This window comes from Neofelis nebulosa, chromosome 5 (assembly GCF_028018385.1).
Source record: "Neofelis nebulosa isolate mNeoNeb1 chromosome 5, mNeoNeb1.pri, whole genome shotgun sequence".
NCBI classification, from domain to species: Eukaryota; Metazoa; Chordata; class Mammalia; order Carnivora; family Felidae; genus Neofelis; species Neofelis nebulosa.
In genome coordinates, this window is record NC_080786.1 from 85214040 (window position 1) to 85240005 (window position 25966).

At 40.7% G+C, this 25966-nt stretch overlaps 2 protein-coding genes across 12 annotated transcripts in view; both read right to left on the bottom strand.

The window, feature by feature from the left end:
- Positions 1-1359: 1359 nt before the first annotated feature.
- GP5 (glycoprotein V platelet) lies at positions 1360-6340 on the bottom strand. 3 transcript variants are annotated; one of them, XM_058730880.1, is made up of 3 exons: positions 6224-6340; positions 5541-5685; positions 1360-5256 (listed from the first exon to the last, which is right to left on the bottom strand). In XM_058730880.1, exons 2-3 carry the CDS (start codon positions 5666-5668, stop codon positions 3543-3545), a joined length of 1842 nt encoding a protein of 613 aa, XP_058586863.1. In that variant the 5' UTR covers positions 5669-5685; positions 6224-6340; the 3' UTR covers positions 1360-3542. The 3 variants fall into 3 exon arrangements, with proteins under 3 accessions (XP_058586863.1, XP_058586865.1, XP_058586864.1); XM_058730882.1 differs by lacking the exon at positions 6224-6340 and having other exon boundaries at positions 5587-5691; XM_058730881.1 differs by lacking the exon at positions 6224-6340 and having other exon boundaries at positions 5570-5691.
- A 3527-nt stretch (positions 6341-9867) lies between these two features.
- The window catches only part of ATP13A3 (ATPase 13A3), a 91224-nt gene continuing 75125 nt past the window's right edge, over positions 9868-25966 (bottom strand). For 7 of the 9 annotated variants that reach the window (XM_058730887.1, XM_058730885.1, XM_058730890.1 and 4 more), the window contains 4 exons: positions 25230-25318; positions 21759-21839; positions 20170-20259; positions 9868-13338 (listed from right to left, as the gene is read on the bottom strand). In XM_058730887.1, the coding sequence (XP_058586870.1) occupies positions 13141-13338; positions 20170-20259; positions 21759-21839; positions 25230-25318 (458 nt within the window). In that variant the 3' untranslated portion in view covers positions 9868-13140. Of the gene's footprint in view, positions 13339-15753; positions 15774-20169; positions 20260-21758; positions 21840-25229; positions 25319-25966 lie in introns of all 9 variants that reach the window. The other 2 variants (XM_058730889.1, XM_058730891.1) reach the window with 2 other exon arrangements.

Sequence of the window (25966 nt, forward strand, 5' to 3'; positions counted from 1 at the left end):
AGGAACTGAGAACCTGCTTGGGATTCTCTCTCTCCCTGTCTCTCTGTCCCTCTCCCGTGCTCTCTCTCTCTCTCTCTCTTTCTGTCTCTCAAAATAAATAAGTAAACATTAAAAAAAAAAATCCACGTGGACTAAAGACCTGAATGTGAAAAGCAAACCTTTACAACTTTTAGAAGAAAATATAGGAGGCTACTTTTATGACTTGAGAGTAGGAAGAATTTCTTAAACAATTTCTTTTAAAAGCACAAACCATAAAGTTATACTGCTAAGTTTGACTAGATTAGAATTAAAGCTTCTGTTCCACAAAAGACAACATAACTACTGTGAAATAAGCCAAAAACCGCAAAAGGAGAATTCCAAAGCATACAATTTACAGAGGATTAGTGCCCAGAATATGTAAAGAATCCTACAAATCAATTAAAAAAAAGAGACAAAATGCCCCATTATAAATTGGTCAATGTATATGCACAGATAATTTTCAGAAGAAGGAATCTAAATATTTAAGTTTAAACATTTAAAAATAAGTTCAACTTCTCGGGCACCAGGGTGGCTCAGTCAGTTACGCATCTGGCTTCGGCTCAGGTCATGATCTCACAGTTCTTGGGTTCAAGCCCTGTGTCAGGCCCTGCGCTGAGAGCTCAGAGCCTGGAGCCTGCTTCAGATTCTGTGTCTCCCCCTCTCTCTGCCCCTCCCCTGCTTGTGCTCTCTCTCTCTCAAAAATAAATAAACATTAAAAAAAGTTAACTTCACCAGTTATCAGGGAAATGTAAGATAAATCAACAATGAGATAACATTCCACACCTATCAGATTTACAAAAATTCAAAATTATGGTATTATCATGAGTTGAGGAGGATGTGGAATAATGGGGAATAAAAGAAAAAAGAAAACACAATGGGAATACATGTCCATCAAAGATAGAACAAGTAAGTTGTGGAAAATTCATTCAACAGAATATTATGCATTTATTAAGATGAATGAACGAAAGCCAAATGTTTCTTATGGATAAATCTCAGAAATACGTGAGGGGCGCCTGGTTGGCTCAGTCAGAAGAGCATGCGACTGTTGATCTCAGGGTCATGAGCTTGAGCCCCAGGTTGGGTGTAGAGATTAAATAAACAAACTTGTTTAAAAAACTGTGAGCCCAGAGGAAAAAGGTTTGAAGAATGCAACATGCCGAGTCGCATCATTTATAGAAAACTTTTTAAAAAGGCAAAGCATTACTTTCCGCTGTTCAAGGTTGTAGACAGGTGTAAAGAGTATAAAAACATCACTGAGAATGTAAAACACCAAATGTATTAAGTAGCTTACCTCTAAGGAGGGTAGAGGAACAAGCACAGAGAAGAGATACAGGCAGGCACTTGCAACTTTGTCATATTTTATTGTGTTAAAAAAAATATCTGAAGCAAATATAGCAGCTTTTTATAAAGCTGGTTGAGGTATCCAAAGTTGCTCTCCATACTCTTCTGAATGTTTGAAGGTAATGGCCAGGAGTTCCAGGGAGATGTTTTCGTTGGAGGGGACACCGAAATGTAAAGCGTGTACTTTGCTCTACGCTCTGCTCTCTCCCTGCACTTAGAAGAGTGCCTGGTGCAGAGGAGGTACTCCACAAATAGCTGCTGAATGAATGAACATATGCAAAGGCCCTGAGGCATGTTAGAACACTGTGTGTTCTGAAAGAGCTAATCATAAGGATAGCCAACTTCTGTTGAGCTCCATACGCACCAGTCACTGGCTTTACTATTTGGTTAGGTCATTTCATCCTTGCCACAATGGTATGGGCCATAATTATCCTCACTCCCCAGGTGAAGAAACAGAGGCTTTGAGAGCTAGGTAGCTTGCCCAAGAACACAGTGGTTAGGACTAGAGTTCACATTCCATCAAAAAGTCTGGGTTTCATGATTTGGATAAGTTTCAGTTTTTGGAGCAGTCGAAATAAATAAGACAAGGTTGGGCCAAGAAGCCTACAGTGCAGGGGTCACATTAACACACACATGCCCTAGAGGGAAGAGTGAGCCAGGCCGGACAGGGGTGCTGAGGGTGCTTAGTGCATGGTAGTCCGGGAGGAGAGTACACGACACAACAGGGAACACTTGAGTCTGCCTGAGCAGTCATGGAAGGCTTTACCAGTTGAACTTGGTCTTGAAGGAGAAGTCTGCCTACCAACGCCAGGAACCCAGCCCTTCCGGCTCCACAACAGTTGGTGTTCAGAGGACCTACTGCTCGGGACTGTGAGCACAGAGCCCGACTACCCAGGGCCAAGACCAACTAAGGGGAAGACAAAGTGATTGAATGTAATCTCCCATCTGAGAAAGTTTGCTCTCACCTTTAAATGCACAGAGAAGAAACCAGCTCATAGCTTTTCTTTAGCGATCATGACAGCAGTAATAATTGCTTGCTCTTTAATAATAAGAGCTAACATTTATTGAGCATTGACTGTATGCGGGGCACTGGGCGAAGTCAGCACACACTGTATTGCCCTTAACTCTCACAACAACTCTGTGAGGCAGGCACTATTTACCCCTTGCCAGGCAGGAGGACACCGGAGGCTTAGGGAGTTTAGGTGTCTTGCCCAAAGCCCTGTGCAGATGGTGGGGGTGGGATTTGACACCACGATTGTCCACTGTCCAGCCCATGTTTAAACCACTGCTTCTCAAGAGCACAGACATCCAATTAAAGCAATAAGAGCTTTATGGCCCTCAGTTGGAAGACTAATTGAGAACGTGATGCCACCATAATAAACTAGAAACCAAGCTTATCATTAAAATTCATGAACACCTGTCACATGTTAGGTGTTCCATAAATGCTTATGAAATGAGGTAGCATTTAGTGCCAGGAAATGGAAACCAACCCAGTGTCACAATGACACGCTTCACCCATGCAGGAAGCAAGGAGAAACAGAGAAGGGAAACAGGCGGGCAGAGCAGTGGTCACCGGGCACGGACAGGGACTCCGAGGATCCAGGGCCCCTACTCCCTGGGCACTTAGACCTCTGGGGAGCTGCTCCTCCTCCTCCTGCAACCCTCAGCTCCAGTCCCCTCCTCCTGCCGGTTTCGGTTTCTCCTGCTGCCCCTCACTTAGCCCGCACCACTGACCCTCGAGGCTTCTGTCCCTGGGGGCCGAGCTCCTGGTGGGAAGGCTTTGTGTTCTTTGTCTCCCGCCTATCACAGAGGAGGCCTCCTCCGAAAATAAACGCTGAAGGAAGGAAACCCAGCGCTCCCCCAAATAGTGCACGGGTCTGAGACACACAACGTGAGAAAAAGACAGGACAAAGGAAAGAACTGCAAGAGTTCTGTTTTTCAAAAGTAGCTTAAGAGAACAATCCACCCTGTAAGGCAGACAAGGATGCCTGCTGAGGGGAGGGACGGAGGAGGGAGACGGGGAGGTGGGATTGAGGCGAGAGGGGGGAAGAAGGAAGGGAGGAGGGGAGGAGGGGAGGGAGAGGGGAGAGGAAGACAGCAGCAGCCCGTCCGGATTCTCCCCCGAGCCACCTCTGACAGTACTCTGGCCACGTTTTAATTAGCGGCGAGGTTGTCCCATTGACTCAAACAAAAGCTCGCTCGCTCGCTCCCTCTCTCATTAATTTTCGAAAGAGCCCGCCGAGTTTAATCATAGCAAACACAATGACCCCCGTTATTACGGCCTGAGCAGCCAAAAGCAGGAAGTAAAGACCCCAGAACAGGCTGTGGTCTTGGCGACTGCCGTCGGCCACGAGCTGCGCCGGGGCCCGGGGTTTCCAGCTGTCGGGCACCGAGGCCGTGTGGCCCGGGGCCGCGGGGGCTGCGGCGGAGCGGGGAGGCGGGCCGCGGGCGCTCCGGCACTCGGGGTAGTCGTCGGGCAGGGCCCAGAGCGGCAGGCCGGCGCGGGGTCCGGGGCCGCGGCACCGCGGGGGCTCGGCTCGGCCCACGAGGCCCGGGTGCTGCCGCAGCCACGCCAGGAACGGCCCCAGTTCGCAGTCGCAGCGCCAGGGATTGTGCCCCAGCAGGACCTCCGCCAGCCGGGGCAGATCCGCGAACACGTCTCCGGGCAGGGTCTCCAGCAGGTTGTGCTCGAGCCGGACTCCCTCCAGGCTGCCGAGGTTGCGGAAGAGCGCTCGGGGCAGGGCCCGCAGCCGGTTGTGGCTCAGCGACACGCGGCGCAGCCGGCCGAGGCCGCGCAGCAAGCCGCCGGGGAGCGCGGCCAGGCTGTTGGAGTGCAGGGCGAGTACCTGGAGCTCGCCCAGGCCCCGGAAGGCGTCCTCGGGGAGCGCGCTCAGACGCGGGCTCAGGGTCGCCCCGAACGCCCGCAGGCGGCTCAGGTTGCGGAAGGCGGCGGCCGGCAGGGTGCGCAGCCGCGTGCAGTTCAGCCACAGCTCCTGCAGGCCGGCCATCTCCCCGAAGAGCACCTCCGGGAGCTCCTCCAGCGGGTTCTCGAACAGGGTCAGGAAAGTCAAATTGTGCGAATAAAGGAAGAGGGCCGGGGGCAGGAACTCCAGGTGGTTTCTGGAAAGCGTCAAGGAGCTCAGGCTCCGGAGCCGGTCGAAGGCCCCCGGTGCGATGGAGCGGATGCGGTTTCTGTCCAGCTGCAGCTCCACCAGGGCACGCAGGCTACTCAACAGCCCCGAATCCAGAGAGACGAGCTGGTTCGAGTGCAGCACGAGTTTCTCCAGCTTAGCCTGTGCGCCAAACAATCCCCGGGGCAGGTGGGTCAAATTATTTCTCGATAAATCCAACACTTTCAAGTTCCCCAGGTTTGTGAAGAGGCGAGCGGGAAGAAAAGCGAGTTGATTTTGGTTCAAAAAGAGCTCCTGCAGGTTAACCAGTTTCTGAAACATGTTTTGGCCAATGTCCTTTAGTTCGTTGCGGTCCAGAAACAACTGTTCCAGGAGCACCGTCTTATCCAACAGCGCACCTGGAAGATGAGTGATCTTGTTGCGCGACAGCCTCAGGGTTTTAAGTTTTATCAGGTCGTCGAAGGTGCCGGGGGCAATGGCGGAAATGTGGCTGTCCGACAGCATCAGGCGCTGCAGGACGGTCATGCCACTGAAGCTGTGATTCTGTAAGGTGCCGCGGCCCATTTGGAAGAGCAGGATGTGCGTGAGGTTGACGGGCAGGCCGAGCTCGGCGATGCGCGCTACGCTGCTCCCGGTGCACTGCGCGGCGTCCCGGAACACACACTTGCAGGCGGGGGGACAGGGGAGAGGCTGGGCGCGCAGGAGCCCCAGCGCCGCGCACAGCAGGGCGCTTCTCAGCATGTCTGCAAGGGCCGCAGCGGGAGGTCTGGAGGCGACACACAAAACGCTCACATTGGATCTTGCAACCCTGCGGAGGCATGAGCCTTCCACCAGGATTATCACTGGCTTTAAGTGTTACCCAGATACAACTAAGTATCCCTCTTTTCTTAGAAATGCAGATTTTCCTGGGGCGGGCGGGGGGGGGGTGGTGGTGAAAAGACTTTCATTCTACACTGCGAGGTCTCATCCTTTTGTTCTACCGATTTTCTACTCTCAGTTTAAAGCCTTAAAATTAAAGCGTTTTCAAAGCCAATACTTTAAAATCCTTACATAGAACTGATGAAAATAATTCTTCTCACATTCAAGAATGTCTCACATGCATCACTGAGCAGTGCCCAAGGCGAAGAGAGCCCTGATCTTCTCGCCTTTACCCAGGGGTGGCTATAACCAGCAGTCATGAAGGGAACGGCAAAGTCTGTAAAAAACAACAGCAACCACCACCTGATTCCTTTTATCACACTCATGCTGTATGCACGGTACTTATTCTACTAAAACAATAACACCCTCGAATAGCGAACACCTCTATTTAGCCACAGTGAGAAAAACAGGTAATATCTATCACGTTATGCCATACATGGTTCTCAGCACTTGATTTACATTGATTCATTCACTCCTTACGTTAACCCTATGAGGTAGCTATTATTCTTAACCCCAGCTAAAGGATGATGAAGCTAAGACACAGAAAGGGTACGTAACTGACCCAGGGTCATAGAGCTAGAATTGTTGACAGGGAGCTATCATTCCTAAGATGCTTAACAAAAAATTAATACCAACTCGTGGCGTTGAAGTACATGTGAAATATGCACAGTAGTACTAATCTGCCAAAACAATGTTTCGCAAGTGGAATTGTACACAAATCATTTCTTGTACTAAATTTTATATATCTTGTGCATATAGAGACTAACCAAGCCCTCCAGTTGCCCATCCCTAATTTTTAAAGTATTTGGCCTTACCTGAAATGGTGCTGCACCCCAAAGCAACTGAAAGGCTTAGGGCTTTGCCTGTGATTCAACACTTTCCAAAGGAAGAGGGAAGTATCCTTGCATCCTGAGGATAAAGAGTTTACCAGAATAAAAGTCATGGAAAGGACTTTATCTCAGAGGGCATATTCTGGTTTTTAATGACAGATATCTTCAAACGGAAGAGACCATTTGTAACCTGAGTCTTACTGTCAAAGGAATGATAAGAGCAGGAGAGAAGTTTCTCCATAAAATAGCACATTATGACTCTGTGATGCTAGGAAAATTTAGTGACATGGTGGGCTCATTGTGGCAGCCATGCCCCAAATGGACCACACTTCGAGTCTTCCTTTTCTTGCCATGTTGTCCCAATTCTTTATTCCAGTTCTTCTCTTCCCCATTTAGGAATAATAAAGCTAAGAACATTCTCCAATGCTCCACTCATTTTTTTCTTCTTCTTAGAAATAATAAGGCTAAAAACATTCTAGAATATGTTAAAAAATGGCATTACTGAGTTGAAGGGTGTTCACATGTTCAATTTAATTTAGGAATGTCCAACTGCATTTCAAAGTAGTTGTACCAATATATGATGCCTAGTGTGTGGCAGTTCCTGTGCTTCATACCTACCTCTGCCCATACCCAGAATTGATTTTTTAAATTTAATTTTTACCATTCATAGGAAGTAATAGTCTCCGGGTGGTTTTTTTCATTTCCCCCATTTAATGATAAACTTAGGCATCTTTTCATATTTTTTTAAAGTTTATTTACTTTTGAGACAGAGAGAGAGACAGAGACAGAACGGGGGGAGGGACACAGAGGGAGAGAGAGGGAATCCCAAGCAGGCTTCCCACTGTCAGCGCAGAGCCTGACACTGGGCTTGATCCCACAAACCATGGGATCATGACCTGAGCGGAGACCAAGAGTCATGCATGTAACCCACTGAGCCACCCAGGTGCCCCATCTTTTCATATTTTTAATGCTCACTTGTGCTTCATCTTCTAAAAAATTTGGGTGCTTTTCTTTTGCCCATTTTCCTATATGCAAATATGTATGTTTATGTCTTTCAGAAAACTGAACTGTAGGCATTCTTTATGTATTCTGGATACTAATCCTTTGTCAGTTATAGATGTCAATTATCTTCAATTAGTTGGTAGTTTGCTTTTTCATCTTCTTCATGATGTCTTTTTATGGATGTTGTCTTTTTTTGTTGTTGTTTATTTTTGAGAGAGAGCGAGCGCGCGCAAGCGCATGAGTGGGGGTGGGGGGCAGAGAGAGAGGGAGTCACAGAATCCAAAGCAGGCTCCAGGCTCCGAGCTGTCAGCACAGAGCCTGATGTGGGGCTTGAACTCACAGACCATGAGATCATGACCTGAGCCAAAGTCAGATGCTTAACCAACTGAGCCACCCAGGTGCCCTGGATATTAAGTCTTAATATAGCCAAAGTTATCAATCTTTTATGATTTTTTTTTGTATTGAAATAAATCCTCCACTTCTCCCCCCCCCACCAAATCTCCTATAATGCCTGAGTTTTATAGTTTTGTCTTTTTAGATCCTTAATCCATCTAGAATTAATTTTTGTGTATGATGTGTGAGTTGAGTCCATTTTTTCCCCCCCACTAAAATAATCTGCTGGCCTAGCCCCATTTATATATAATTAAATCAATTCCTTCTGCCATTAGAACAATAATGTTACCACAGTCATGAACCAACCATCTCATGAATGTGTGGGTCTGTTTCTGGGCTATTTAATAACCCCTGTACCAATACCATACTGAAATAACCTTTTTATGTTTAAAAACTGCAAATACCTAGCACTTTATGAAGTGTGAAGAAACACACATTCTCATACTACAGTGGTAGAACTATAAATTGGAGCAAACTTTTGGGGGAAAATTTAGCGGTATCAGCCAATTACAAATATACATATACATCCTCTGTCCAGCAGTTCTACTGCTAAAAATACACCCTGTGTCTATGCTCATTAAGATTTGTGCACAAAATGGGGCACCTATGGGCTTAGTCAGTAGAGTATGCAACTCTTGATCTCAGGGTCATGAGTTCAAGCCCCACATTGGGTGTGGAGCCTACTTAAAAAAAAAAACTGTGCACAAAAACACTGCAAGGTTGTTTGTAACAGAAAAAGAAAATTAAATGACCATCAACAGGGAAGTAGTCATCCAAATTATGAAAATACCCATGCAATGGAATGCCATGTGGACTTTGAAAAAATCAGAGCTGCAAGTGCTGATGTCTAACAGAATGATGTATAACAAGGGCAACATAGTATATATACACGATTTGTATATATTTTAAACAGCATAAGACTTCGTGTCAAACTCTGGTAGGCTTCTGTGGCCTACTTCCCCAGGAAGCACTCCAGTCAGAATGACCTCCAAGTGTTAATTCTTTGAAGAGAGCAGGACATTCGAATGCCCAAGAAGGGTATGGAAGTTGCAGACGGTAGAGGAAAATTGTGAGTCCATTCGTTGAAAATCTGGATGGGATATTGAGAAGTATTTTTTTAATATTTATTTGGGGAGAGTGCAGGCGGGGGAGGGGACAGAGGATCTGAAGCAGGCTCTGCGATGACAGGCTGACAACAGAGATCCCCCAAGCCATGAGATCATGACCTGAGCTGAAGTCAGACGCTCGACTGAGCCACCCAGATGCCCCGAGAAGTTATTTTGAACAATGAATGAAGTTGATGGCTCGAGTGTTTTGCGTCCTTCGTATTTTGGATTCAGGAACAGGTTAGAAATCTGCTATCCTAAGAGGCAACTCCTGTATAAAAGTCACCCTGGCCTGTAAGATTTGGCCTTTCTGTCTACCTGGATGAGATAGGCTTTTCTCCTCGGTGGATGGTGACTCAGAGACCAGGGCACTCTGAACGCTGACAGTCTCCTCCAGACTCCTACAACTCCCTCCTTCCCTGCAATACATACTCAAAATATGGCAACTGGAAGCAACGCACAGGGAAGATAGAGACATGCAGGACGGTGGTGCCCACACACAGGCTGTGGGGACATGTCATTTGCTACACAAACCATAGTGAATGGAAAGAATGTGGACTCAAACTAAACCTTCACACCATCCATTCAATCCATCACACCGCAGCCAGCCACACGGGCCACAGCAGAGGACGCACACCTCCTGTAGGACCCATGACGTCTGGAGAGACCTCCTGGCCCAGCACAAACCCTGCCTTCTCTGGGGTTTCTAGCACCAAGTAATTAATTCCACAGTTTCTCTCTCCCTGGAATGCTCTTTTTGCACCCACAGCTGCCATTTCGCTTCAAACTTACCATGTTTTACGTGGCATTAGCTCTGGGTTTGATCTTCCCAACTGTTAATAGATTATAAGCCTCCAGTCTTGTATTTCACTATTTCCCTCGGACCTTCTTACGCTGTTAACATTTGATTCTACATTGTATCTGACAGATGGGTTTCCACAGGATGGTCACACACACGATGTGATAAATATGTGGGATGTGGTATTTATTCCCTTCAAAAATCCAAAGTTAAAAAAAAAAGGGGGGGGGCGGGGAATGGAGAAGTATTAAGTAGGAAAGTAGATCCAGAGAGGGCAGTACTTGTATAGCTAAATGGCACACAAATGTAGAAGGACGCAGGAAAAAAAATGTCATTTCAATCATTTAAATTTTTATTTTGAATAGCTTTCAATCCAAAAAAGATTTCATAAGGTTATTTACAGTGCTGAATGTACAATTATGAATGTATGCCTTTTTGACATCAGGGTACCATTCTTGAGCAGCAATACAATTTAAAAAATATAAAGATGCAGTATCATTTCTGATATAAAGTTACTTAAAAAAATCCAAAGTCTTAGGGAATTCACAAATCATAACAGGAAGTAACTATCTTATTAATTTAATGTGCACATAATTACCAAATTTTATTACATTAAAAATATGTGTAAATGCCCACAGACTGTACAAAAATTAACACCCCACATTTTGTCAAAAGTTCCCAACCACCTCCCACCATAAATATACAAAAACCTATTTTCAGATATGTCAAAATTGCATGCGTGAGATCTTATAGAATGTTTTCTAAAGCTTGAATTTTGCTCTTCTCTGGATAGTGGATCTATAGCCAGCTGGGGAACAGAATACATAGACAATGATATGTTATTTACCATGCCTCTGAAACTGTGCAGTATCTTCACAAACACGGGAGACAAAATAAATAAGAGTCAAGACTGCAACAGTTCTGTTTAAATCCAAGTGCAATTTGGAAAGCTCTCAAATGTAAGAATTATAAAACTAATATAAAAAGTATTTCTTTTGTTGTTGGCTTAGCCACTTTTCTTCAAGCATTATTTGCAGCATTGCTTTACAGCAGTTGGTGCTAGAAGATACAAAACATATAGTTACCACTATTTATATTTGAGGGAGGAAAAAAAGAACAAAAACTTTAAACAACCCTGAGGGAGACACACATTAAAAATCTTGTTATTTATTTAAAAAGTTAAAAAGTTACATATCATTATTTAACAATTACCTTCCTGGACATTTCTGTCCTTTAAGTATGTGCATAAATAAAATTTAAATCGGCAATATTTATTAATCTTTAATACATCAAAATAATATATGTACAGATTTTTAAATTTAGGTCTGTATACACTCAAATAATTTAATGTGAAATTCAGAATCAAAATTACTATGTCATGGCGATCTACAGAGAGAGAACTCAGTCTATTGATGGCACTGAGTAGGACCCACACCTGGATTCACAGACATTCTTCAAATAACATTCTGGAAACCATCAATTACAACTTGAGCAACCCACCTTGTCTATGTTGAAATGTAACTTCCTACAAATGCTTTTCCACCTACCTAAAAACCTCATTCCTTTGAAAACAATATGGACAAATGAGATATAAAACCCTTATAAAATCTAAATGTTAAAAAAAAAGGGTGTAAAAAATATAGCTTTTTATGATCATGCTCTTAAAGATGTTAAATACAATCCGATAACTGGATTTTTAAGCTGCTACTTAGCAATTACTTTAATTATATGCTTCAGTATTTAAATCAAATAATAAAATTTACAATTCTGGGAAATCACTTAAGAATAACACTTATACATATCAGAAATGAATGTGGAAATTAAAAAATGATCGAGATAAGTAACTATAGAAAACAGTGCTAAATCACAGCTCAAGAGGTCTAAGATGCATAGCTTCATAGAATCATTCATGGAACAACTGTTCTTACCTAAGGTGTATTAATATCATACTTTTTGATGGAAAACTTCGATTGTATTTTTATAAGAATCATTCATCAGTGGCAATAAGCAATAACAGTGATCCTGAGTGTAACTTACATTTTCCTATAGTTACCAAACATCATTCAGGTCTCTGCAGCATAAGAAATGAGAACCGTGTGGTTCTATAGTTCCAGCTAACATTTGATAAATTGGTACGTATCTATCAGGAAAATAATGATTAGCTAGAAATGGAAAGCACAAGCATGCTACCAGTTAAGGAAGAACATAGGATAACGTCCCACAGTTTTAGCAGTTTAGTGTCCATTTTATAGCAATATCAGTTTCCTTGTTTATTGTAACTGTGGGCTTTTGCCAAGCTGCTGGATCTTACCTAGAAAGGCATTTTTAAAGTTACTTTAATTTTGTTTAAAATTTAAACATTAACCAGATAAAACAGGCGAAAAATCTTTTTCACATTTCTTTTGGCTCAATTAATGTCTAGTCTTAACTTTATTTCAATTTTTCCCCCCAGAAATTTTTACAACCAAAAAATGCTCCTTTGTAAACATCCAATCCAAAATAAGCTCTGACCTCTGGCGCCATCTAATGGCATAAAACAAATTCACCAAGTTCATCCTGCTTTGAAAAAGTAGCAGTCATTCAAAACCACTCATTTTTAAGCCTCATTATTGATAGGAGACTTATATCAACCCTTAAAATTTTTAGGAGGTAAAAGTCTAACTCAAAAAACTCAAAAAAAAAAACCAAACAATTCGCTATTATCTTGTCTTTAAGTAATTAAAAACCTAAAAGAAAAATCTTTAAAATGATAAAACCTGAGAGAAAAAACAGCTATGAAGAGATATTAGAAAGATCTGTATCTATTGCCAAAGGAAATAATCTTTTTTTCCTAGTGAAAATGGTTCTATGGTTCTACAACATTTAACTGAAGTAAATCGTACTATTGACAGCAGGCAGATCACAAGATCCATTCAATAGCTTTGAGGGACATCTGAAGAAGGCAGTGAAGCACCTTGCTGATTAGAAAAATAAAACCCAGGCAGTTTGTACAGAAATTATAAAACCGTAAATGGAAATTACCTGAGTTGTTCTATAAGCAACATCATAAAACTCACCCCTAGGCTATCAAAGGGAACTGGTCTGTGTAATATGGAATTCTTTGGAAGAAATATTGGAATCAAATGAAAACAGGCTTTCTACCTATTTTCACTGGAGGCTAATTAACACCCATTTTATTTATCAATCACAAATTTAGGGGTGGTAAATAAATGAGGGCTTTTTCTGATAAGGGTTTGTGAAAATATATTTAAACGCATTAACCAAGTCTCAGAAGCTGATGTCTAAAAACCTATCAAATATCAACTTTCTTCTGTACCCTATTTAAAGAGCATCACTGAGGGTAACAAGAAAATTCTGGAAATATATGTAATATGTAGTTCCTGAATACAGACATAAGACTTTACAGACTGATTATGAATTTAACTGGCAGGCCAACTGTCTTATTTAAAAAAAAAAAAAACAAAAAAACAAAAAAAAACCCTCTCAAATCAGCTATACTAGAAGAGACATAAATTGAAATGGTGCCATTCTGACGCACAGGATCGGAAAGTCTGGAAATTACATTCTCCTGCTACCAGCATACCACTGAGAGTGACGCAGCGCTACGTTATGGTGATGATTTGACACGATCCATTCTCCTTAACTAAAGCTTTAGCCTCTGTTGTTGTTTGAGGTTTGGGTGGCCATTCTGGATCAACCAAGAGCTCCTGAGCCAGATACATGTACTTTGCCTTTGGTATCTTCTTTCTACAGCCCAGGGCCCAGGACAAGCAGCATTTTCCCCACCGATCCACTGACGCCTAAGAAAATAAGGGGGGGAAAAACACACTAGTAGATTAAGGGCCGCTTGTTTTTAACAAGTTTTTTAAAGCACAGTACATCAACACAGAAAAGTAAGAGGAAATGACTTCTGCATATGACAAATGAAAAAAACTCAAGTAAAAAAGGTCAGCTTTCAATTATTTAGGAACATATTTTTTAAGATTTTTTAAATTATCAATGCAATTTCATTTTATTTAGTTTTATGTACCTATCCTCTTGTGTGCAGATAAATTTTTTTAAAAAATTGCAAATCTGGGTTTTATAATTCTATAACACATAAAACATCAAGTGTATGAAGAATAACTTTAAACTATTCAGAAAGAAAACATTTTTCATATTTAATATAGAGACCCTCATATTCTATCTCAAATTATCTCTTAATACCATTCCTCCTGGCAACTTAGCCCCTGATCATTTTTTGGAAGAAAGCATTGTTAAATATTATTGTTACTGTTAGTGAATGTCACCTTTCAAAAAATGAAGCACGATGAAAATATTGCTAGGTCAAAATTAGAATTTATATCATGGTTATTGTCAATCACTTAACACACTTTCATTAACATAAAAAAAAATTTCATTTTATAATTACAGTGTCCCCTGGTGTTCCACTATGGGAAAGAAGTACGCAGAAAATTACTTCTGAAAAGGTAAACTGAGTACTACTTCTTAGAATTATTTTGTAATTAAAAGCTCTGCTGGCACTGAAATCCTTCTGGATCAATCCTGATGTTTTTAATGAATGTGATCTTAGATAAACAGTCTCTGAAGAACAAGAAAGCAGTCCCTAGTAATTGTACAAAAATGTAAATTCAATATAGGCCCTCAGAACTGGTCTTAATTGAAATTTGAGATAAATAACTAAACCTGAAATCAGGTAACTAAAATGACTATTCAGAGACCTGTGGTCATATTCACCTCTGAAGATCAACAGTCAATTTCTAATTATTTTGGCTGTTGCTTCTCCAAGGCAAAATCTAAATCCCAGGTTGTTTTGTTTTGCCATCAAACTACGAGTAGGTTTAATCTCAACGGAGGTAATCTCACAAAATGCAAGTGTAACATAACCGAGGTAGACAACATTCTAATTTTAACACCCAAATGGCTTCATCATTGAGAGAGGCAAATTTGCTATAACACAGGTTTTGAAACATATGTTTCTAAATTGGCCAGTGGAGAGCAGCAAAAAGACTTTAAAATAAAAATTTTAATGGGGTGCCTGGGTGGCTCAGTCGGTTAAGCGTCCGACTTCGGCTCAGGTCATGATCTCACAGTTCGTGGGTTCGAGCCCCACGTCGGGCTCTGTTCTGACAGCTCAGAGCCTGGAGCCCGTTTCAGATTCTGTGTCTCCTCTCCCTCTCTGCCCCTCCCCTGTTCATGCTCTGTCTCTGTCTCAAAAATAAAAAATAAACAGTAAAAAAAAATTTTTTTAAATAAAAACTTTAAAAACATTTTTAAAGGTCTTCTAGTTTATTTTATCAACAAACATGGTTTGTTGCTGCACTGGTACCAGGAATTCACAGGCACAAACTGTGGTCACAAGTAAGGTGCAGGGGATTGGGGGGCAGGTAGATGCTGGAGATCATTTATGTAGTAGCGTCTTTACTGTCATAGCTAAAAAGAGTTTATCATCATCATCTTAAAACAAGTCTACAAGAAAATATTTGGCATTAAGATACAGAAGAGACTAGATATAGGATTCTCAAGGTGATCCAAATAACAAATACGGATGACCCTTGAACGACATGGGTTTGAACTGTGTAGGTCCAATTATGCACATTTTGATAAATACAGTACTTCCTTATGATTTCTGTAGTCACAAGTTTTATCTAAATATGATACATACAACACACAAAATATATGTTAACTTTATTTTATCAGTAAGGCCAACAGTAGGCTATCTATCAGTAGTTAAGTTTTTGAGAAGTCAAAAGTTATACACAGATTCTGGACCGCGCAGTGAGGGGGGTGGTTAGCACCTCTCACACGTGTGTTGTTAAAGGGTCAACTGTAATTCCTTTCCACATACACATGTCATGCAAGCACATATACAATAACCCTTGACATTTAACCTGAGGTGAGGCTCACTACTTGGATCTATCTTTTCCCAAAGGTGTTTAATTCTTCAATGTAATTGTAGGAAAGATCATTGTTCCTAAATCAATCCAAAAGCTGTCACTTTTTATTTTACAGCCTACAGCACTGTTAAAGGACCACAAGAAAAGACTAAAAAAAAAAAGCAAGAAAAGATAGGCCTTGTCTGTCCAGATGAGCCATCCAGGTTAAAGGGCAATGTGGCAAGCATAGCACGCTGAGTTAAGGAAAATCATAGCCCAGGGTCTCCAAATTTAAGAGACACACACACATACACTACACACAAATAGACACATATATACCTATATCCACTGTTTCCTACCTGCAGAAAGTGTGGCAAGCAATAAAATTAAAACAAATTTCATTGCAAATAGAATCACAATTAAATAGAACTCCTTCCACATTAAGGTGAATATTTTTTTAAAAAAATCCTATTTCCTTATTAAAAACAAGTACGCTTGTTATAATTTAGAAAAAATAAATTAAGTCACAAGAAACACTAGGGGATCCCCCTTCTGCTTAAATTGGAAATATTTTGTTCCTGTACCCTCCCCTCCCCCAAATATCATACGCATGAAGTACACTATAGGCAAGCACAGGTTTGTTAGTTGAAACAAACATACCACATGCATCCTCAAATACAACAGAATTCACTGGTAGAGAAAATAACAGGTGCTACAGGCATGCTAGAATGAGAAATGAACCAAGGGAGAGATGATGGCAGCAAGAAGAGAAAGCAGCTCTGTGCACCAAGAAGGCAGATGTGGAGCAGCACAGGGCTCAGAATGAGCACTCGGGTCTCCCCAAACACCTAGGCATAAGTCCCTGAAGCAGGAGAACACAGTAGCCATAGCAACTGGAAGGAGTGGTTAAACAACCAACTGTATCCCTCAAGGATGGGAAAGAAGCTGCCACAGTCCAACAGAGAAACCACAAGGAACTTGCAAAAAGATCTACAGCTAAAATTCTCCTGCTTCTTAGACCATTCCAAGCTGTTGGTTCTAGAACCCCAATGCCAGTTTACTTTCAGCAGTGTCTTTTACAAAATGTTTTCATGAGTAGCATGTAAAGGAATAAAGCCATGCTTGTGGGAAAAATGCTGTAATGATACTGTGGTTTTCATAATAGTCTTCTTCCATACCAATCCCGAATATAAAAATAAAGACAACCAGAATTAGCATTCTATCTAAGTAAGCTCAAACAATGTTTCAGTGGCATAAGGACTACAACTAATACTTGCTTTCCCCCGCAAAAGGAAAACAATCAGGCACAAATCCTCAGGCGGGATCAAACTACATGATGATGTAATCCTAGTTCCACATCTACCACTAATTGGCCTCAGTTTACCAGACATGGGATATGCACCAATGCTTCTTAGCAAGAGAATGTGCTGCACAGATCTTCCCAAACAGGGTAAAGCTCTATAGAAAACTCTTCTTAAAATCAGAAACCCTGGTTTCAACACCCAACTCTGTCACTCAGTAGATGGCTTAACCATGGCAAGTTGACTGAATGTTGCTTCTTTACGTATATAGTGAAGTGAGAAATACCTTAAGATTTTGGGAGGATCCTGGAGGTGTTGCACAGTACCTTACAGATTATCAGGTATTTTAGAAAAGGTTATCAGAGATTTCCAGATGAGGCTCTTGACTTCCCAATCCAACTGTCTAAGACCCGGAGCCTAGTCCAGGGCCTCTGGTTTTGAAACTTTCAACCTATATGGGTCTATATGGTTAGAAAGACAAAGAAGAAATAGGGCTTTTCATCCCCCAGAAATAATATAGACAGTTGGGACTTGCAGTCTGAGAAGATCTCCTGTGATTCTTGGTAGAAAAGAGCACAGAGCAGGCAGACACGAACAACAGTTTGTGGCACGGGAGAATTACGGCAGCCACAGAAGTCCCTGATGCAGCAGGCCACTCTCACCTCTAGTCTCTTTTCACCTTCAACCTTGACACCAGTGACATCTTGGACTAAAAATTCTCTGTTGGGAGGGGTTTGTCCTGCGTACTACCATAGGATGTTAATTTAGCAGCATCCTTGGCCTCTGCCCACTACATGCCAGTAGCAACCCCTCTTCCCCTCCAATTGTGATAACCAAAAATGTCTCCAGACACCATCAAATGTCTGGGGACGGGGGGTGGCGAGCAACAGAGTGGTCTCTGATTGAGACCTTATGGTAATATAACTAGCTGACTGGTTCTTGAAGGGTCACAAATATGAACAGTGAAGCCACATTACACATTCTGAATGTGTCAGAAGATGAAAGTGTATCATTCTGTGCTAACACATTATAAGAACTCTTTTCTAAAGCCAGCAATTTTAAAAATGCTTTCTTGGGGCGCCTGGGTGGCGCAGTCGGTTGGGCGTCCGACTTCAGCCAGGTCACGATCTCGCGGTCTGTGACTTCGAGCCCCGCGTCAGGCTCTGGGCTGATGGCTCGGAGCCTGGAGCCTGTTTCCGATTCTGTGTCTCCCTCTCTCTCTGCCCCTCCCCCGTTCATGCTCTGTCTCTCTCTGTCCCAAAAATAAAATAAAAAACGTTGAAAAAAAAAAATTAAAAAAAAAAATGCTTTCTTAATCACAATCACAGAAACTGAAGACTAAAATTGTTGTCTGCTCAGTGATTCTCAGAACAAGGTGGCAAACACACAGGGGATGCTGGACTTGTCTATTCTAGACCACTTTCTGCCTTCACTCTCTCCTCTGAACACTTCAGAGATAGGAAGCCACATGAGAGACACAGACTTTTAAAATAAGGAGGAGGGGCCCCTGGGTGGCTCAGTCAGTTAAGTATCCGACTTCGGCTCAGGTCATGATCTCACGGTGAGTTCAAGCCCCACATCAGGCTCTGTGCTGACAGCTCAGAGCCTGGAGCCTACTTCGGATTCTGTGTCTCCCTCTCTCTCTCTCTGCCCCTCTCCTGCTCACACTCAGTCTCTCTCAAAATAAATAAACATTTTAAAAATTCATTAAAAAAAATAATAAAATAAAATAAGGAGGACAGATACTAACAAATTTCTAGGAAACAGAGACTTAGCAAATAATAGAATTGTCTCTCATTTAATTTTGTTTGAAAAGTGAGGAGAAATGTCCAATTCAAATATTTTAAAGGAGGCTTATAACCTCCCCCACTTTTGACTAAATAGGGATATATAATGCCTCCTCAGAATCTGCATTTCTTATTTAAAAAATTTATTTTTTTAAAGTAATCTCTACACCCAATGTGGGGCTTGAACTCATGACCCTGAGATCAAGGGTCGCATACTCCACCAACTGAGCCAGCCAGGCACCCCTGCATTTTCTGGATCAACAGTGAGAGCTGAAAACTCAATGTAAATGTTTTCCTTGGCCTGGGCCTTGCCAATGCAAACATGTCATATGAGGACTGATGATAGGAGCCGAAATCCACCCCTTGAAGTAATGTAGTGAGGTAACCCAAAGGAAAAAAAACCTCAGACACAGAGGAGATTTCGCTAATGGACGTGAGCCCTGATACAGTTCTAGCCATATCACTATACTGTTTTGAGAAAAAGGAACTAAAGGTGAAGCCAGACGCATGCCATTAGTACCAAACTTTCACTCTTCGTCATAAAGCATTAAAAAAGGAAATGGCACTCCACAGGACCTCTTAAAAAGAAAGCAATCTGTGATATTACTCTGGGCATCGAGCCTACTAAACTACCAAAATAAAGTTCAGGAAGTTGCTACTTAGGTAAAAGAAGGCTAAAAATAAGTGAGTGACCCAACTCAGAAATGCCAGGGAATCCTCTTGAACTCTGATAGCTTTCCTCTTGGCTGAGGATAGCAGAAGATTTAGGACTTGGCATATGTAAAAAGCCCATCACGCACCTACAAACAGCAATGGGTCAGATCATGAGGCAAGGAGACACTGTATTGTCAAGTTCTCTACAGCTAAACAAGTGGATCAGAGCTGATTCGATGGTTACCAGTTTAAAAAAACTAAGACGGACCTTATATGTTTCCTTATGTGTTGTAGAAGTACATACATGTGTATTAGTCATATACTACATGACTAGAGGTTACAGTATATGACTACAGCATCCAAACATTAGGAAATGGGTTTTATTCATCTCTTTCTCTTCTCTTTTTACCATGGAGCTTGTGTATCTTTCAAATAGTAAGCTGCTTAATGGATCTAAAAACTCAAAAGTCCTAAGCGATGGTTTATATAAAGATCTGCACAGTCTCTCTGAGATTTTTTCTGAATGAAGAGAGACATACGTCTGGAAAAGCCAAAGAGCTGCCCAAAATTAAGGCACAGTAACTGCTGACAAGCAATCAGAAATAATTCCTCAAAATTTTGTTCTCTGGACTCTGATTCATGAACAATTCCCATTTCATAACTTTGTTTACATGAATCTCATTTAGCTTCTAATGGGACTCATGAAAACTGTAAACATGTAAGCCAGAGAGAAATGGAAAAATGAACTCTCACTACTGAGAAAAAGATCTTCAGACACAGAGAAGATAAGGATTGGAATGGAAAAGAGACTTATGAAATTCCTGAAGTCCTGAAAAGCCTGTAACAAACGTTTGCCAAGAATTTTCTAGGACTCCTTACAGGAAATGGAATGCCAGGCGCAGGGGAAAGGTGGAGGTGACACACAACAGAATACCACCCTACAGAAGGCAGAGCACACAACTAAAGGAGCCTAGATACACGTGAAGAATGGAGAGCAAGTGCTGATTTCCAACCTGTGGCGGCTGTGTGGTGGTGAAGCGGTATTCTCCTTGTTTGTCTCGATTGAACACAACTTTCCAAAGGACCATGTCAAGGAAGAAGTTCTGAGAGATATTCCAGTGAGTTAAGAATTAAAAATGACTAAGTCATTCTTTATTAATGCGCACATTTTTAAAAGGCTCACACAATGCTGCATCATTAGTGAAAAACATGACTTGGTTTTCATACAATTTCAGTTAATATTGAAAAAGGATAAAGTATAATAGAACTTTTTTGTTTTACACAACAGAACTTTTGTAACAAATATAAATCATCATAAAATTCTTGATAAAATGGGACCTCTAAACTTCCCACAAAATATGGCTTTTATTTGAATCCTCAGGCCTTTCCCATATTAAAATAATGGTTATAATCTGAGTTAACAATGAATTATTTTCACTGAGTTAAACATAATATGTATAAATGTGTATGACTTCATCAGAGTCCAACATAAATAATTCTTGACGGTGAGCAAGAATAATAAATTAAGAGAAATTATGAGAGGATTCCCTTAAAAAATTTTTTTAAATTTTATTTTAAATAACATTTATATGAACAGATGAACTTCTATAGAAAAAGGAAAGCTTTTAAAATATAGTATCTTGGATATACTTTCTGGTGTCCATAAAACAGAGAAAATCATTTTCACTGGGCAATTTAAAAAGATCAGTACCATAATATCCATGCTGCCCACTATGGCCCAAATTTAAATACCAAGTCATCTTTTAGAAAGATAACAAATTAAACATAATTTCCAAGTTGAGAACAATTATCACCAAGGCACACACAGTTCCCCACAAATTACCTAATTTTAGTTCAAAAGCCTGCCTCATAAACAAGCCCTTAACTTAAAAATCACAACTGCATCTCCTTCTTCCATTTCACCTATTGCTACTAGAGGAGTGAATTAGAATAGTAGTTCTGAGAACAGACAAAATCTTATTAAAAAGAGCAAATGAGAACTTACTCGCTCCCTTTATAGAAGCCAAATTAAAGGCAATCCTACTAGAAGAGTGACTATAAAATATACAATGGATCAAAGAGGACTTAAGACCTCTAGAGGAAACTTAGAAGTAACTACCAAGTACGAAGTTCCAGCAATCAGTGCTGGTAAGTTCACAGTGGTCGTTATTTTATACTTTTGATAAACTGTTATTAAAATTCACTACAATTCATGGAGAAAGCCCCTCCCTCCTTTCTTTCCTTCAATGGGAGATTTTACTGTATATCGCAGGTCACTGGTGGTACATGCCCACTGTGATTTCATGATCACTGGTTTACTATGAGCACCAATCTTCTCTCCCTTCTAAAGATCACTGCTTTTTGCTATCTCACTGGTTACTTTCTCCTATCTGTATGAGTGCAGCTAAGTTATATCCCTTAACAGGACTACATTCAGTTCATGGAAAAGGTCAAGAAGAAAAACCTAAATGATTTTAACTAAAATGAAACTGAGATTCTTGGTAGATTTCCATGCTGCCACCTGTCCTCTTCCTCCAGGAGTATTAAATCACCAAGAATCCCAAAACAGCAACATAGTCATTTGATCATCTGAAGTGCTTACCTCCACCATGATAGATACAAGGGCATTGACAAGAACAATCATAAGCATAGTTATACGCCACTGATACGGTACACACACTATCTGTAAGACAAAAATTTTTAAGTTAAAATTGTAGTACGCAATTAACATTACTGCATTATATAATAATTTCTACATTTACCGAATTCCTATTATATACCAAGTACCTTCACATACATTATCTACTCTATCCTTAACAATGCCACAAGGTATATCCACTTTTCCGATGACAAAAGTGTAACTCAAGGTTAAAAGAATACAGTAAAGCGGCTGAGCTTAGAGTCAAATCCTAATCACTAAGACTCAAAAGCCCATACTTTCTACTGGTTCATGAACTTCTAACAAGTCCCTATTTTTAAAGTAAAGTCTTGTCTTTAAACAATGAGGCAGATACCAATCTAATAATGAAGTATCATTCAAAACTCTACATATTGATATAAAGACAAATTCATAAAAGGACTATCCAAATCAATTTAACAGTCTACGTTTTCACTTTAAAATCTATGTTTAATTTCTAAGGTCTAAAAAAGAAAAAGAAAAAAAATTCCATTCATGCATTCACCTTTTAGTCAACTAGCAAATATTTACTGAGCACCTAAGATACTATGCTAGGTGCTGTGGAGTTGATACGATCTAAGAGGTTTTAGAAAAACCCCCTATGACTCCAGCAAGAAAGATTTCAGGGGTGGAGACTGCTATAGTGATCAAGGCAAGAGATGATGGAAGCTGAAACTAGTGATGGGGCCAAAAAATAAGAAATATATATGTGGTTTCTGTGTAACACAGAGCTTTTAAAACTCTTTTAATTTCCCAAGTGATGTTGGCAATAGAAATATCTTACCCAGAGCTTCTAAATCTCCTGGAATATCCTGGTATCATGTTTTTTATTCTAATGAGGCTACTCTTGGTGGGCTCTGGATAGCTTGAGGGTGGGGGTTGGTCATCAGAAAGACTAAGCCATGATTAGAAGCTCAGAACTTTCAGCCCCGCTCTCCCATCCTCCACAGAAGGGAGAGGGACTAGAGATTGAGTTAATAATAGACCATGACTACATAATGAAGCCTCCATTTAAAAAAAATGTCCCTCAACTTCAGGGTTTGGAGAGCCTCTGGTTCGGTCAACACATGCATGTGCTGGGAGGGTGGTGCAGCCCCAACTCCACAGGAACAGAAGCTCTTATGCTCGAGACCTTTCTAGACCTCGGCCTATCTGCCTTTTAACCAGGTTGTACATTTGTACCTTTATTATAATCTTTATTATAAACCAATAAACATAAGTGTTTCCCTGAGTTTTACAGCAAATTCTCAAACCTGAGAAGTGGGTTCTGGGAACTCTGGTTCATAGCTAATTAGTCAGAAGTACAGGTGATGACTTGGGACGTGCAATTCGTTGGGGAGCACTCTTGTGGGACACAGCCCTTAACCTGTAGGGTCTGGCTAATTCCAGGTAGTGCCAGAACTGAACTGTAAGATACTGAGTTGGAGTCCAGAGTTGGAGACGAGTGTGGGAACAACCCCCACACAACTGGTGTCAGAAGTTTTGTGAATAGAGGAAACAACGGTTTCTTTTTAGGTGGCAAATGGGATGGATTAAAGCTAAAAGATTCCGAGTAAGAAAATGGAAAGAATCTAGGAAAAGACTGGCTTTGAAAAGAAAAGGAGAAGACAAGGACACATATACACACTTCTGACTTGGATAAATGGTGGTACTAAAAAAACCAAGACAAAGCAGGGTTGAGGAAGAATATGATGATAAGCTTAGTTATAAAAATGCTGAATCAGAGAATTGATGGGTGAACCACGCATATAATATTCAGTATGTCAGTGCATATTCAATCCTAAGGCTCAGTTGTGAGAGCTAGACCAACACAGATGGCACCATGGGTGAAGCTGGCACTATAGAGCAGCTCACCCAAATGTACAGAGTAACACGAGCGAGAAGAACAAGAATGTGTGGAACACTAACATTTAAGGAACAGGAAGAGTCTGAATCCATCACAGAGAATGAGAACTAGTCATAAGGGTAGGAAAAAATCAGAAGGGGGCACAGCATCACAAAACTGTAGAGGGAGTCTCAAGAATAATCACATGGCTAACTTTTCAAATACTGCTGAAGAGTCAAGTAAGGTTGGGAACAAAATAATTAAAAGGACAAGTCCACTGAACTTAAGAAGACAGATGTGAAGCAGCAGAAAGACACATGTGGCGGGAGAAACATAAGTGGTTTTTGTTTTCTTCTTTTGCTTAAAGTGCTTATCTAAATCCCTCCATGAAGCATGTGGGGAAACAGACAGTCATACACTGCTGGTAAGGACTATAAATCGTCAATCTTTTCCAAGTTGAATAACACAGCTGCTTGTACCTGGGATAAACCACTCCATTCCCACTCTGTGGTATGTCAACACTCACTCCCATACACTATGGGACCTGTACTGCACGTTCATACTGGCACTGTTAACACAGGAAAAGACTACAAACAACCTAATTATTTACCAATGGAGAATGGAGAAATGCATGAAAATATATTCCTACAATGGAATTCTATATAGTAGTGAAAATGAAATGCATGTATCAACATGGATGCCTCTTAAAAATAATGCTAATGGGAAAAAGCAAGTCACAGAAAAATACAAATAGTAAGATAACATTGTCATATAGGTCAAAAGCAAGCAAAACTTCTATGGCTTCATACAGTATGGTAATTGTATAATGAAAAGCAAGCCAATGAGACAAAAAATTAGAATAGTGGTTCCCTCAGAATGTTTGGAAAAAGGTACATGATAGTGCCTTACTGATGCTGGTAGTGTTACCTTTTTAGGTTGGATGATGAACTCATGGGTGTTATTTTATTACTATTACGCTTAACAACTTAAATAGGTGTGCATTTTCTTCTATATAAAACAGGTATTTCAGCATTCATAAAGTTTTTAATGAAAAAAAGAACTCAGTGGACAGTGAAGAAGAGGCAGTAGGTATAGACTACTCAAGAAGTGGATCGATAAGGGACAGATCAAATAACAGGGTCAAAGTTTTTTTATTTTTAAAGACCAAGCAACATTTGTTTGTAGACAGGGAAATGGAACCAGAAGCAAAGACTGAAGGAACAGGAAAGAAACATAAAATAACACGTAGAGCAATAAAAGGTGATGTTCCAATTATGTTCTTTATTCTTTCTAGGGTATTTTTGGGTCACTTTAACTGCATTTTAGAAAATTCAGAAAGAAGAGATCCTGGGGCGGGGGGGAAGACCTTCAGAGTTGAGTCTCTGTCCCCAGTAACCCGAGAACAAAGGAGGGGGTAGATCATAAGCCCTAGCAAACATCCAGAAGTCCTATTTGGCCGTGTAACTTTCATGAACTATTAGTGTGTCATCTTCTATTACTGTCTTACTACTGCTATCCTAGATATTATCACCCTCAGACAACCAGTAGTAATTGATGTGCTGAACCCTTACCTGAAGAACCTGGTCAATAGAGGCAACTGGATGCAACATGATGAGTAATATGAAAACATACAAAATAATCACAGACACAACAAAAAAATCTGAAAAAGAAAGTAAAACAATTAAATTAGAAGTTCCTTTAAATAAAAAAGCATATAATAACAACTGGTATACTGGCAATCCTAAATTTGGTTTTGGATACATCTATTTAGGTTGATGAAGTACATAAAATGTGTGTTTTATGTTATTTCTTAGAGTACGGCACAACATTCAGGCCCAAAGGATTCATTATGTGACATAGAAATAATCAGCATTTATAAAAATAGGAGACATTTTGTAGTTCTCCTAGATAGACAGCTAATTTATAAGATAATCAAGTCAATATATAATTCACAGATAGGAGACTAGATTATGTAGAGCAAAATGAAATTATCATTTAAAACATGTATGTAATAATTATTGAATATAAAAATACTGAATAACATTTATTCCCAGTATTAAGTATGTTATAATCCTAAATGGAGACATTCTAATTTGACTGTAAGTATATTTCTGTTAAGTGTATCCCACTTTCTTAATGACTTCCTCCATGAAATATTTCTACAGAATATGTACGCTAAAACCCAGAAACTGAGTATCTACTATTTTAAATGTGGGTTAATCCACTTGCTGCAGTAGCTAGGAGCGGTAAATTCAGTCTCAGAGTACCTTGCATTACTTTCCTAACTCCAAAATAAAACTCCCTGCTT